Source organism: Tubulanus polymorphus, chromosome 1 (genome assembly GCF_964204645.1).
Source record: "Tubulanus polymorphus chromosome 1, tnTubPoly1.2, whole genome shotgun sequence".
NCBI classification, from domain to species: Eukaryota; Metazoa; Nemertea; class Palaeonemertea; order Tubulaniformes; family Tubulanidae; genus Tubulanus; species Tubulanus polymorphus.
Window position 1 is genome coordinate 22,627,693 of NC_134025.1, and position 14,205 is coordinate 22,641,897.

Sequence of the window (14,205 nt, forward strand, 5' to 3'; positions counted from 1 at the left end):
GTTTACACTAGTTTTAAATCACATTAATTGCTGACATCTTTTACGACTATATATTTAGTATGAAAAAAACATCTTGATAAACCTGGCCCTTGAGGATGATAATACAAAATCAGTTCAACTGGCTTTTGGACTATGATGAACTATTTGGACTATATTTTGCTTCTAGAATTATTCAGATGTGAGTGCAGATTATCAGTCTGAACCGCTATTAAGCCATTTCCGTGTTTTATGGCTGATTCATTCCAAATCCTATACCGTATTTTATTTGCACGAATTTGATCACATGACCATTCAAAATGGCGACTGACCGTCGTGTTGGCACTTTTCGAAAAATATGTAACGATAACATGACTCAAAGCTAATCCTTTTGACTCTGCGGCAAAATATTGACTCCAAAAACCCTTAGCCCGACGCGATACAACATCATTTTGAAAATAAGAACGCGTTAGAAACGAAAAATGTCCTGGTTAAGTGGTGGAATTTCATCACTGACTGATCAAATTTCCAATTTTACGAAAGAAGTGCTGACAGAAGGTACAGAGGAAGTCAGCGGTATGTAATTTTGGTAACTACTCGACGATATCACATAGTCATAGACTGCAAACCAAAATCATTTTGGCCAAACCCAATCTCTAGCAACAGCGGCGGGTTCAGCAAGCAGTATCCGGTCGGTCCATATGCCGGCCCTAATGCCCAGGGTTCAGACTCACACGGGCCCCTATTATATTATATTTTGTCGAGGTCCCTTCGAGATTCCATCCTCATAAATTCTGAACTGAATATTTTGTGAAGAAAAATCAAATTAAGTAAGCTTGACGATCTGAAAAAATATCAATATTTTGTTGATCAGCCTTTAACTATGTAGTCTGTCTGTCAATAGTTCCTTGCCTGGTTTTAAAAGATGTATTTTTGATCAACTGACTTGTATACCTACACAAAATATACTACATTTTCTTCACAGTCTTTCCTTCGTGCCTAAGATCCTCCCACAAATGGCCTATGATGTCAAGTTGTAGTTAGGCCTACCTAAACTTTGGTGATAAGCTTTTTTAATCGGATGGGTGGTTTTTGAAAATATCCGATCTTGAAACCACAGACAGGTTTCAGACTACTAGTAGACCCCCCACCCCCTTCCGCGAGTTATTCTAGTCAAGAAGTAGCCCGCAAAATCCATCATTTTCACATCTAAACCAAACCTCTTCCTCCTAACATGTTTTATTGTCAATATTATGTCTGTAGGTCAAGTGCTTGGCACGTAAAATTGTAGAATGAACATTTGTTTTTAATTTCTAAGATTGAAATATTGAAATTGAACTAATTCAACTTGAGATGTAGTTGATGCTTGATTTAATTCTAAAGTGGGTATCATTTGTCAGAACGAATGAATAACTGTTAGGCCTATAGGCCTATAGCTTTCCTTCTACAATTAAACTTGCAGAAGTTGGATTGTTCTAAATCTGAAAATCAACCAAATTGACCTTTATATTGAGGTCCACAATTTTCCGGTTCATTTTCCTGGTAAATTGTGTCTTAATCAGATTTTGGAAGTCAAAAACTCGCCTTCCTTCATAGGCCTACACAAAAAAGGGGCAACTTTATAAAAGCAATTAATCCAAAATGGACAGGTAAAAGGTGCTTATTGATTTTCTAATTAGAGATACCACGCTTCAGATTTTTATTCATCAAAATCAGATTTTTTCAAAAAAAAGTCTGTTAACCTGACTTAATCATAGTGAGATTTCTCCCAGGTTGTCCGACTTAGCGACAAGATTTACTGTTATAAGAAGTGTAGTAAAAGTCATTAATGATCCACTCCTTGCAATCGTATATTGGATACTGGTCTCACTTAATCGGAGAGATTTTTTGGAAATAACATTTGGTCTAGGTCCTCTCTTTCTGAGAATAAGATTGAATTGGAATTAAACCTCGATTCTAATATGTATGGATATGTGCGCGAAAATATTTCACTTTCACATCACGAAAAATTTCAATCAAGTGGATCGAAAGCTCTGGCAGGTTTTCAATTGATTCTGTATTTTCAGCGTTAAAAAATCTAACTTTATTGGATTATTATACGTATAAGAACTTATTTCAACAACTGATTGGGTTCAACTCTCTCAATACAGTCTTATTGCTGGAATATATAAGGCTATAATATCCCCAAATAATCCCTATTATTGTAAAAAAAAAACATGGGAATTTTTCCCACTCTAGTTCTACTCTAGACTGTGCTGCCATCTCTACAATTTCGTAATTTGACCGGAGAACGTATACCTAGTATACATTTCATAGCGTGATCACGATAACCGTGCTCATTAAGCATCGAATTGAATTAAACCAATACGAAACCTTTTTCATCCCATAGCATATTAAGTATTCTGTTTGATCGTCTACTACGGATACAATGCCTAATATTCGCTTTCATTGCAATTATTGATCTCATTTTCTCTGGGGTTTTCAACCTGCCTAGCCTTTAGGGTGAACAGACAGACAAAAATAGGGTTGTAATGAATTTCGCCCACAATGAAATATGCTACAGGAAGAGTTATAATCGACATTTATGTTGAACTCGTGTTACAGGATACAGAAAATAAGTGATCGGTAAACTTGATTAAAGATGATATTTTCATTTTCAATATTGTTCGTCATCAGTTATATTTGAACTTGCCTGTCGAGCATTTGCCTCGTGGTATAAAAAGGGGTATGGGTAAGGTTTTCGACCATCTTGTGATACTGATATCTGTTATATCAACAGGAATAGGTATGTGCCAAATGCTGGCATAGATTGTGTCTTATCATATTTCAGCAGAGTCGAAAACTAGGATGGGACAATATATATTTCCAGGGGCCAGTTGCTCAAAAATTGGGTAGGGTTAACCGGTGGATAGTTGACATAGTCACAATTACAATTCCATTGTTTCCACAGCATTTATCCGACAGTTATCTTTAGATAACATTTGAGCAACTGGTCACTGTCGGATATAGAAAATCATAGATTTAAACTCTTTAAAGGTTAACATGATATTATTCATGCTAAGAATGTCATGCTAATTGAGTAGTATTCATTGTGCCACTCCCTAATAAAATGATGAAATGTCTTGAACAGATACAGCAGTATATATAGCGTATACATGTGAAGGTGATGAAGGTGAATTTTGAACAATTCTAAGAATAGAACGTTTGATACAATGCCAGGGTCTCTATGCCTCCTTGATTCTTTAAAGACTCCTTAACGGAAAATGCTACCTTCCTTTGATTTTAGCAAAATGCTCGAAACTCTTTTAAAACTCCTTCAATTTTGAGAAATAGGCAACTAGAAATTTTTGTCTAGTTTGTAGTTGCACAGCCCAGGCTATGCCTAGAAATTGGTACAAATGGGACCCAGATTTTTTTACCCAATTAGGCGGTTACAAAATTAGAAACCGAGTTTAGATAGTGTATAGATAAAAATTTGCATACAAAACCAACGAAAACGAGGTGTAGGAGGAGTCTACTGTAATTTAGATTTGAAAGTGATGCAAACACTTCCTCGGAATTAGAAATTTTCTTCTTTAAAAGTCCATGAAAACTCCTTATATCCAGGAATAACTGATCCGTAGGGACCCTGAATGCTAGTTGAAGAAATCTGAGCGTCTGCTGCCAATTTTCTCCACCACGTCATGATATATATACACGAAAGTGAATGTGCTATTTGTATATAGCCTACTGATTTCACATCCTACTCAACGGAAGGAGATTTCATTTGTATTTGCAGACCATGTCACCGAACTCAAAGTTGCCAAGTCAAAGATCACCGACTTAGAAAGCCAGAATAATTTGCAAAAAAACGAGGTAAGTTGTTTTTTCTGAATCGCCGCCTTGGAACGTAAAAAATGTTTTGTCATTCACATTCGCGTATGTAAAAGATAAAAGACATTTGATCCGAGATGAACAACTGGAAGTTTTCAGAAATTGATGCGAGTTGATTTATATATATATATATATATATATATATATTGCGTATATGTACAATATGTATCCTTTGAAATGCCATATGTTTGAATAATGAGGGGCACATATTGATTTTGAAGCAGATGCAGTTTGATACTTGACCAATTTCCAATTCTGGCATATGATTACATGCGCTTTCCCGCACATATTTCTCATCTCATTTCGGTATCATAGTAGAATTTTTAATTAATTAATGAGCGCCATTTCGCTTAACCCTGGAGTTTCCGAAAAAGACCGTGTCTAAAAACTTCAAAGATCTCATTTCATTGGCTCGTAGCTTTTATTAGATTATGCGGTATAGTTCCTTGATTACGGGTATATATCAATTCAGTGCATTGTAGAACCCGGTAGTTTGCGCATGATCAAGATAAAAGTTTTAGGATATTCCGGTTTTTTTTCACCAGCAATCTCAATTAACTATAAATACCCAGTCATTGATACTTGTCGGCATTTTATTAAATATTCTGTTCATGAATGAAATTGAATAAAGCCCAACGGACCTCAAAAATATTGTTCCCAAAACCACGTTTTTCGTTTCTGGAAAAACGCGTATGACACAGAGAAAGGCTAAGAAATTTGTTTCCTGCTTGTGTATTCCCTGTTTTGTGTGCGCTGGGCTAAAACTATCAAATTTTGAGACTTTTCAATAAGAATGAATAATCAAGCGTGCCAGCATTTGTTGCGTTTTTAAGCGTGCGCGTCGTGTAACCAGATGTTAACGGTTTGCAAGTTTGATTCTTAATTGCAGAATGAAAGGTTGAAACATCTGATAGCTGAATTGGAAGTGAAGAATCAGTCTCTTGAATTACAGAATACCCACATATCTTCGGAGTACAGAGCGATACTAGATAACAAAGAGGTATATATCAAGGGCGAATTCGCGTGTGAAGTCACTGAAACAGAATTGATGATTTCGGCTGATTGTTTCTTCTCACGCCCACCTGCCTTGACAATCTTGTCCAGTTCAGCAATACCATCACAGAACTGGGCGATTAACCCCTCAAAATCTTAGATGTTTTCAAAATGCACTTTACTTTAAAAAGTTTCTTGAGGGTGGACCAATTGTGTCCTCCAGTCACAAATGACCAGATACACTGCTGTATGTGCATTGAATACTGGTCATTCTTAATTATTGATTAATTTACTTCTGCTTTTCATGATTCTTGACTCTCGAAATGGCTCCTGCCTTGAAATTGTGCATCTTCAGTTATTGCTCTCCCAGTAATCGCTCTCCTTAAAGCGGAAAAACTGCTTGATTCGAACTGGAAATTTGCTTCAGAATTTTGTTACCATGATATGATAGGCCTTATGTTTTGAGTTTAAAACCATATCTTCTATTCCACATTTTCTTAAGGCGCCTGTTCGGCCCATCGTCGATGCGACGCATCTCGTTCGAAAAACCCATAGCATAACCAGATCGTGGGCGTCCCTGACCTTGGGGTTAATGAATGAGATCTGTAGTCAGGACATTTCTCGTTCATTTGGTTTGCCTCGCGTATTGCCACGTGACACCTTGTGTATGACTAATTCCTGGAAATTTGTATTCAACGTATTAAAAATCGTGGACCTTGGCGCCTATTCGGCGAAATTCAAGCGTTTTCGACGACGCCGTTTATTCCATCGGCGATGCTTAGCAGCCGAAACAAACTCGAACCGATTTTTTACCGACGGTAGTCACTATAAATAAAGACAAGCTTTCAATTGAAATATAAAGATTCTTAATTTAGTTCTCGTTCTGGGGAATGAATCACGAAAAGTGTGTATGCTTTCATATCTTCGTTAGAATTCGACGGGTTCAATCGCAGCTGCACGGGAGTTCCGCGATGAAGATTTTCTTCTTTCATGTTCACGATTTCTGGACTTCTCTCGATAATCTATTTGCGATAACTTGCCTAGTAACCGAGTAACTCTTGATAGTTCAATGGTGTTTGCATGAACCGGTAAAATTTGGTGCCTTTTTTCATGGATTCGATGGTAGGAAATTTGCTACAGATTTTAGAAAAAGGTCTAGCTTCTCAGTTTCCATCCAAGTGTCTGGTGAAAACTCACAATATAATGAAAAAACTAGATGAGAATTTGATGTTTCGGCCATCTTTTTGGACATTTTTAGAATATGGTGCATAGAATTGGGTCAAAAAATCACATTCTAAAGGGCACAAATTGGCGCAAGAGAAGAAAGTAAACTTAAATGTGCACTGTTTTCATAATCAAGGGTATAAAATGTGTGATGTTTTGATCAGTGAAGGGCATTCGCCTACTATCGAATTTCACCATGAGATTTTCTTTAGCCATTGTCTTGCCCGCATGTGAAATTGGCCTTTTGCCTAGGTTTGGACCTGCCCTTTAGAAATCCTGGCTATGAGCCAGTTATACCATTTCGGATGAGTTATTTCATTTGCCCGCAAGTCCTGTTTCTTATTTCATCGCATTTTGACCACATTTAGCGTCGTTAGAGATGATTTCTCTTCTTGAAAACGTTACTGAAATAGCCACGGATAAATGAGCAAGATTTGATTAAACTGTTAAGTGGCTTGATGCACAAAAGTTGTGGCCTATTGGATATTTTGGACATATTCTAGCATTTTTCACACCTGTAGCCAATATTTATGGTAATTCCGCATTCATCTGTCTTGGCAATTATCGGATACTTCACATTAAATCCGATATTGAAATAAATTATTTTCATTCTATAATTGTGTCAATTTTTATCAGCAATTTAATCCATTTGTAAAACGCAGTTGAGTACTTTTAATTACAAACAGATGGGGCCTACGTTTTGGATTACTGTCTGTCACCTGCTTCAAGGCATCTCTCTCTCTCTCTCTCTTCAAACTTGGAACTGCACCTGGTTTTTGGTAATAGAAATTCTAATTAAAACGTAAAAATTACGGAGGACACTAATGGTCTAGAATTTGATAACGCTCGTAACGAATGGATTTTCTCATCTCCCCTCTCCTTGCTCTTTCTTCTTCGCTTCTCAAATTATGGTTTCCGTTTACATTTTTAACTCTGCCTCCTTTAAGTCTATGAATGTTAAGTCGCGGTCGTCTTCATATTTTCAAGTTGAAACCACCATTCAAACCCTGAAACTGCCATTATAGTCTCACTGCCCTTAGCCTCACTGCCCGGTTCAATTTTTCAATTTGATGATAAATTCGAGTTGATAAACGATAGAATGAATAATCATGGTCATGAAACTTCACCATGCATAAGACCTAAATCACCTTTGCGAGGATACAATGGTTCGTCTTGAACTTTGAAAAAAAAACTCAAATGGACAGTGGTGAACATACCAAAGATGTTTCATATATAAAACCTCTGATGAATCTTTGAATTTCAAGTTTTCAACTGGATTCAGCGTGCTTCAACTTCTGCCTCATTTACTGAATTTAAGAATTTTAAATTCAGCAAATGTAAAGTCGCAGGAATCTCTTACCGACAATTCTGCACGTTTGTTTTAAAGATTTCATGAGGTCAAAAGTAGGAATAAGAAAAACTGAAGACCACTGCTTTAAGTTTGGATGAGGTCTTGAGATTTTCTACGTATTTCTCTCAATTTGCATGCATGTATCTTTTCACGCTAATGGTAAACTACACATTGTAAAAAAAAAAATGATATGCGTCCAAGAGAAGTATTTTCGGATATGTAATCAAAGTCGCGAAATGAGGTCGCATTACAAAGGCGGCAGAATGTATCCCTTAGGCTGTGCATTGAAGCACTTCCACTTTATTCAAGTATTTTATTTGTGTTCATAATTGGACATTTGGATAATCGCATTTGAAGCGATTATCGGAAAAAAAATGAGACGTTTGCTTTCTTTAGTCTGGTTCTTTTTTTGGGAGGGGGATAGTTTACGGAATGTTTTACTTCTACTCCGGTGCCCGTGTGACGATATTTTGGCTTGTTTGATTTTCCCATATCGCGACGCGTCATTTCTTGTATGTAACTATAGCAGCGGCGAAGCCACGATACCTTCGGGCCTGTCACTGACGATGACAACGACGGAGTTACTCGGCGGGTATGAACCATGTCATCTGATTGGTCGAATGTCACTTCCCACTGATATCGAGTTAATCTTAGAGCAGGTATAAATACTCACCCGACTCGTGCTGGTTTTGCAGTGGTTTTAATTTTTTTCATCGGGACGAGACGCATCGTCGTTTCGCGTTGTTCCGTTTCTATCCGTAGTGATTACGTTTTTTTTTCAACTTATTGTCGTCGCTGATGTTGTCGGTTGCAGGTTGAATTGAACTTGTTGAAACAGCAACAACACGAACTGCAAGAACAACAAAAGTTGGCGTCGTACTCCAGTCATCATCATCATCATCAAGCCCAGTTCTCAGAAGATGAGCCCTACCAGTCTGACTACGGTGAGTATCATTGATTCCTACAATAGCTGTACTACTGCCCAACTCTAACTCAATTGAGTGAATTCTTTTTTTCTAATTTTCATTTTGGATGTTGATTCTCAATTCTGTATTTAACATTTCTCAATGTTATCGATGAATTGAACAGACCTCTCCTCTTAGACGTTCTTTCTTAATCATTAATAGCCATTACATGACTTTTCATTCGACGCGGGTAACCTGTTTGTTGCCTACGAGAATATTTGGTACAACGAAATTTGGCTAGAGCCGGTTATGAATTCGTGTGGGTTGACCATCAAAGACAGAATCACAGTTTAGTACCGGTAGTTGAGGTATATCGCCCAGGGGAATGTAGAAATTATTTTTCAAAATATCCAACGCGGATCAGCACTGTACTTTCATTTAACGTACGATAATAACCTTTTCGAATATGAAGATTCAATTGAAGGTTCAATAATTCGTAATGATTACGATCGGATCAGCACTGTACTTTCATTTAACGTACGGTAATTACCTTTTCGAATATGAAGATTCAATTGAAGGTTCAATAATTTGTAATGATTACGATTGGATCAGCACTGTACTTTCATTTAACGTACGGTACTTACCTTTTCGAATATGAAGATTCAATTGAAGGTTCAATAATTCGTAATGATTACGATCGGATCAGCACTGTACTTTCATTTAATGTACGATAATTACCTTTTCGAATATGAAGATTCAATTGAAGGTTCGATAATTCGTAATGATTTCGATAGGACAGAGCTGATGAAAATTTTCTATCTTTTTTTTTCTATCTTTGAAGAAAACACTTTGTGGGAATATGTCATTGGTCCTCGCATTTCAAGTTTTAATGATCATGAAATATGCAGCAGTGTATGAGAGACATTAATAAAGCACGCATTTCTTTACTAACTAATCACGTCTTAAGAAAAGATATCGTGTCACAAATGCAAATGATTTCTATTATTTATCGAGAACTGAGGCCGGTTTTGTGTTGTAGATTGGCCATTAGTTTGTGTATCACTTTGTCGCAAATTTTTTTAAAGTTATTCTCATGTTACCATGGCAGTAAGCCCTATGGTATGTAGTTTACTCTGTGGCATAATGATAATATACCTGTCTTGAAAATTAGCTCTTGTATGTATATATAGCACCTTTGAATTCTGAGTCACGTTCAATTCCCATCCTCAGTGCGAATTTTATGATTCTTGAAAAATCTACTGATTACATTCATCGGAAGAGTGATACTACTACGTCGTGTATCAGAAAATTGATTTCATTTTCCAAATTAGATCGAAATGAGGTACGAAATTATCTAAAATATCTTTTATGTTTGACAGTGCCAGTCATCGTATTGGGTTCAAATCCAATTGATATTGAATTTTGCTTCAACTCAAACAAATTAGAAGTTGTGCTAGTCATATCATATCAGGCTTGAATCTCCCTCCGATAATGAACCATTTTTTTTTCAATTCAATGATATTCCCTTTAATTTGCATATCAAGCCTAAGAGTTTTTAGGCAGAAAACATGTTATCGCTGCTTTGCAGCTATATTGTATTTCACCTGCATGTTTATAAGTAGTAGTTCATTGCAGCGACAGGAACTAGAGTATCATTTTCATCTTTGAATTGATTCGGCAAGTTTCGAATACTGTTAGTGCGACATTTCTCATAGATTTCATTTGACAACGCAGTTGAAGGATGTTGATGCCACCCTAATTGTGATTGTGTATCGTATACTTAGCCGGCCATCGTGGTGTAAGGAAAGAAAAATTAACACTATCTTGGCCTAAATTGATTAGGTACGGGCCGCCTACCTGACAATTTCCTGTGCTTTTTTTTCTGTTCAATTAGGGCGCCGCTTATTCATAAACCGTGTGCGTAGCTCAAAGCATTGGTTTTTCATTTCCTGCCCGGTTATGAGAGATATGTCGGTGATAGTAATTAGTTTGAATAATGCATGAGTATTAGTAGCAAAATGATTAATACTGAATCGGTTTTTGATCTCAAGATTTTCGGGTCGAATTCGAAATTTTAAAGTCTGAAAATATCGGCCATAGGCTAAAACCGTAAGAAATACGTCATTTGCCGAAATAAGCCTTAAGCTGGGGATACGCTGACTATTTTTTGTTTTATCAAAGTGATCATTTATGAATTGTGCATTGAAAGATTTTGTCAGATTTTGTTATTTGCTCTTTTTGTTTTTGAAGTTAGACGAATGCAATATTTAACGCGATGCTTGACCGTAAGCGAATTCTACCTTAGTAGACATTAGCCGCGATGACGCGGAGACGATTTGGCCCGGGCCAATTTGGCATGGAGCAGGCCCGAGTCAAATTTGGAAATCGTGTTCACACATTAATCACTAACTCGATACTAAACAACACTTGAACATAGTGAAATGAGTCACTTCCGGAACCAGTTGCAATTCACATGCAATTATTTGACCCGTGCTAAAATTTGGCTCAGGCCTGGTCTGACGTTTTTGGTGGGGCCAAAATTGGGGCGTGTGTGAACAGTTGTTGCGGGGCCAAAAATGCTTGTGTGATCGCGCGGCTATTGGCATTTTTGTTGCAATATCTGTGGCAATGCACAACGACTATTTTTAGAAACGTATTTTTAAATGGAGAAACTCTGAATGGCCTATGATGTTAACTAATCTAATGAATGGAAAACTGTACATATAGACATATCTGTGTAGTGTGTGGCCAATATGCTGCCAGTGCGACAAATGTTGCCTCCAACACTTTGGAAATTGGCAGAATTTATGGTTGGATAATAGCGGTTTTCAGGAAAATTTCAACCAGCTGTTAATATTGCGGGACAAAGCAGTTAACTAATAGCTACGCATACACCGGTGTAGGGAGATTTAATTGCGCCTTATTCCAGCCTGAATTGAATTCAATACAGGGAGTAAAACAGAACCGAGCTTCGACGTCGTCGAATATCAGCTGCCCAGGTGAACTCACCACTTCACTACGACGACTACCATACATACACGCGCCATCCAACCTTCTAGACTCTACCGATGAAATAATGTTTACTATTCAGTTCGTTTTTTCATAATGAACATAAATTTAGACGTTATACCACCCTCCTCTTTACTATATATATTTCGATTTAAATTTTCGCTCAATTCTTATCAAAATGAAATAGGCAGTCGATTCCCCAGTTGTTTATTGATTTTAAGAGTTAATATGTCTTATTCTCTTTCTTTCTCTGAACGTGGCCATCTATATCCATGATCTATAGCTGCGATCACAAGAGCATTTTTGGCCGGGGAATTATGTCCGCCCAGGTCTGAGCCAAATTACGGGTCAAATTATCGAAATTGCTGCAGGTTCTGGAAGTGACTCACTTCACATTGTCGAAGCATTGTTTAGTATCGAGTGAGTAGTTTACATGTGAACGCGCTCGCTAATTGGGCTAGGGTCAAATTTAAACTCGGGCCTGTTCCGTGCCAATTCGTCCCGAGCCACGCCGTCTCCCGTGTGATCGCGGCTTATACATGATTCTTCGAGTTTGAAATCTATTTAGAGAAGATCCATATCAATTTGATTGTACTTATTTCTGATGTCTATGTGTGTGTGCGTGTGCGTGTTAAAATACATGTATATGAATTTAGAATTGCAATTCAATCAACCATCGATTGAATATCGTGCTATATATATTTATATAAAGCCGCTTGTGCTTTTTGATGATGAACTGTAAATCTAATTTCCACATGTTCACCACGGTAGAGAAGATATATTCGTATTTTTGCGCTAAATTTATCGATGAACTGTCTCGTGTGTCGGCGTTCTGCCATCAAGTCGTTGTTGGGTCTTATTTTACCTGTCCTCGGTATTTGGTAACACGTCGCTCTCGCGTTCAATTTTTCTGCAGTTACCTCTGAACTAACTTCGACGGTACCTAACAACCGGTGAATTATTACTTTTAGGCTGTTTTCTTTTTATAAGTTTGGTTACGGATCCGGTTTCTAGGATAAAAAGAAATCTACTTTTATTTTTTGTTTGTTTTTTTTTAAATTATTTTCCGCGCCCCCTTTTTTGAAACATGAATATTGAAATAAAGATGAACATTTATAATTTTTCCACTGCTACATCATCTTTTGACATCACAAAAAAATGACCGTGGATTATGGTGTTCTAATGGATATATGTTAATCGGGTTCATTCAGTATATTAGTGCGACTTGCATAAATGGCGACAAAAAAAAATAATTAAAAAAGAATTTTTTCCCCTTCACAATTATTTCATGTCCATTAAATCCATAATCCAACTTGAAATAAAAAGCGGCCAAACTGTGTAGTCATCATTTTATAGCGAAATTATGTTTAGTGACGATAACTTGCACTGAATTTTTATGGTTTTAATATTTGCAATATATGCCAGGTCAGGAGTATATATTTTCATGCTGCGTAGATGAAAATAATATGGGACTCAGATGTATGTCTCATCTTCGAAGGGGTCATTAAGAGTTTGTCATAGTAGGTTGGATCTTTTTCTCGTGATATGTAACTTTACTCTCATAAGCAAGGCAAGTGATAGAATCAGTTCAGATTTTGTTACTTTCAACCGCTGCTGCTGCTTCTGGCCCTGATTCGGATCATGCCATGTTTCGTACTCTGTTTTTACAGTTAGAACATCTATGCGCATCTGCGATCAGGGATATTAGCCCTCTTTGTGCGTGGGCGGCTTGACGTTGGCTCAGCGGCTAACGTTTGATCTAATTTTAGCGTCATGCGTCTTTTCTGAGCAGTGCAGCGTATAAATAGCGTGACATTTTAGTATTTTGCCCACAAAATAAAAAGCGAAACATGATGAAAAACACGGCACGTGTATTTACGAAATACCGGCATTCACGGTGAAGGGCATCGGGCTGCAGAGATGCATATGGTATGAAGTGAATGATTCAACAAGTGTGTCAATAATTAAACATGCACGCGTTATTCAAATTTGCCTTGGATTTAAAATGTTGCTCAGTGTAAGTACACTTGTGTATACAACTAAATGTATATATTGTCTTAATTATAACAAAACAACAACTTATGATTCTTATGCCTTGACCAATCATATTACTACTAGTTCCAACGGGTAAGCAAACATTTGCTGTTATCGGGAAGACATTGATTCCTGCTTGTTCTTTAGAAATATTATGAACCTATTTCTAAGTTACGTTGGGTCTGCTGTGAATAAGATTGAAACTTTGCATTCGATGTTTTTTGAAAAAAAGTGTTTTTTTTTTATTACTTGAACAACATTGAAATAACAAGTGAATATAGATTGGCTTTCAGAATTTTAATGGGCTCGAATTTATTGGCCTACTATCCTTCTGACATTGAAGAATTTTCCTGATATTTTTGGCAAGTTAGGATTTCGAAAAACGAGTGAGGAGACTTGCGATAAACGAATCTGACGATGAACGAAAGATATTCTACACGAAAGTGTTCTTCAGACGCGCCTTAAAAGCGCAATAACGCGTAAGAAAATGACTCAATATTTGTAAACGTTTGAGCATAAAAGGCATCCCCCTTTCATCATCGGTTTATTTTAAGCTATGCCGTAATGGCCTAATACATTTGTACGATGATAGTTTTCAAAAAAAACTATCTCATATTCTCTCCTCTGGGCTACGTGGCATTGTTTTTACCCAATACTTGGTATCTATTGATATTTCATTTGTACCATTTTCTTCGGCAGTACGCTAAGAACTATGCATATACATGAGCGCTTCTTCGAAGAATATTTCCATTTGATTTTCAATATGTAGGAGCTGAAAGGTGTATTTCGTTGTGCAATAGAACGTCGTTTAGAAACTGACCCCCCTGATATAGATTCCGA

At 37.0% G+C, this 14,205-nt stretch overlaps 1 protein-coding gene across 5 annotated transcripts in view; it reads left to right on the forward strand.

The window, feature by feature from the left end:
- Nucleotides 1–309: 309 nt before the first annotated feature.
- Nucleotides 310–14,205, forward strand: part of LOC141915192 (thyroid receptor-interacting protein 11-like) — a 33,506-nt gene continuing 19,610 nt past the window's right edge. For 3 of the 5 annotated variants that reach the window (XM_074806632.1, XM_074806634.1, XM_074806633.1), the window contains exons 1-4: nucleotides 310–552; nucleotides 3,755–3,831; nucleotides 4,739–4,849; nucleotides 8,232–8,361. In XM_074806632.1, coding sequence (XP_074662733.1) covers nucleotides 459–552; nucleotides 3,755–3,831; nucleotides 4,739–4,849; nucleotides 8,232–8,361 — 412 coding nt within the window. In that variant the 5' untranslated portion in view covers nucleotides 310–458. Of the gene's footprint in view, nucleotides 553–1,572; nucleotides 1,626–3,754; nucleotides 3,832–4,738; nucleotides 4,850–7,990; nucleotides 8,077–8,231; nucleotides 8,362–14,205 lie in introns of those variants that run through there. The other 2 variants (XM_074806637.1, XM_074806635.1) reach the window with 2 other exon arrangements.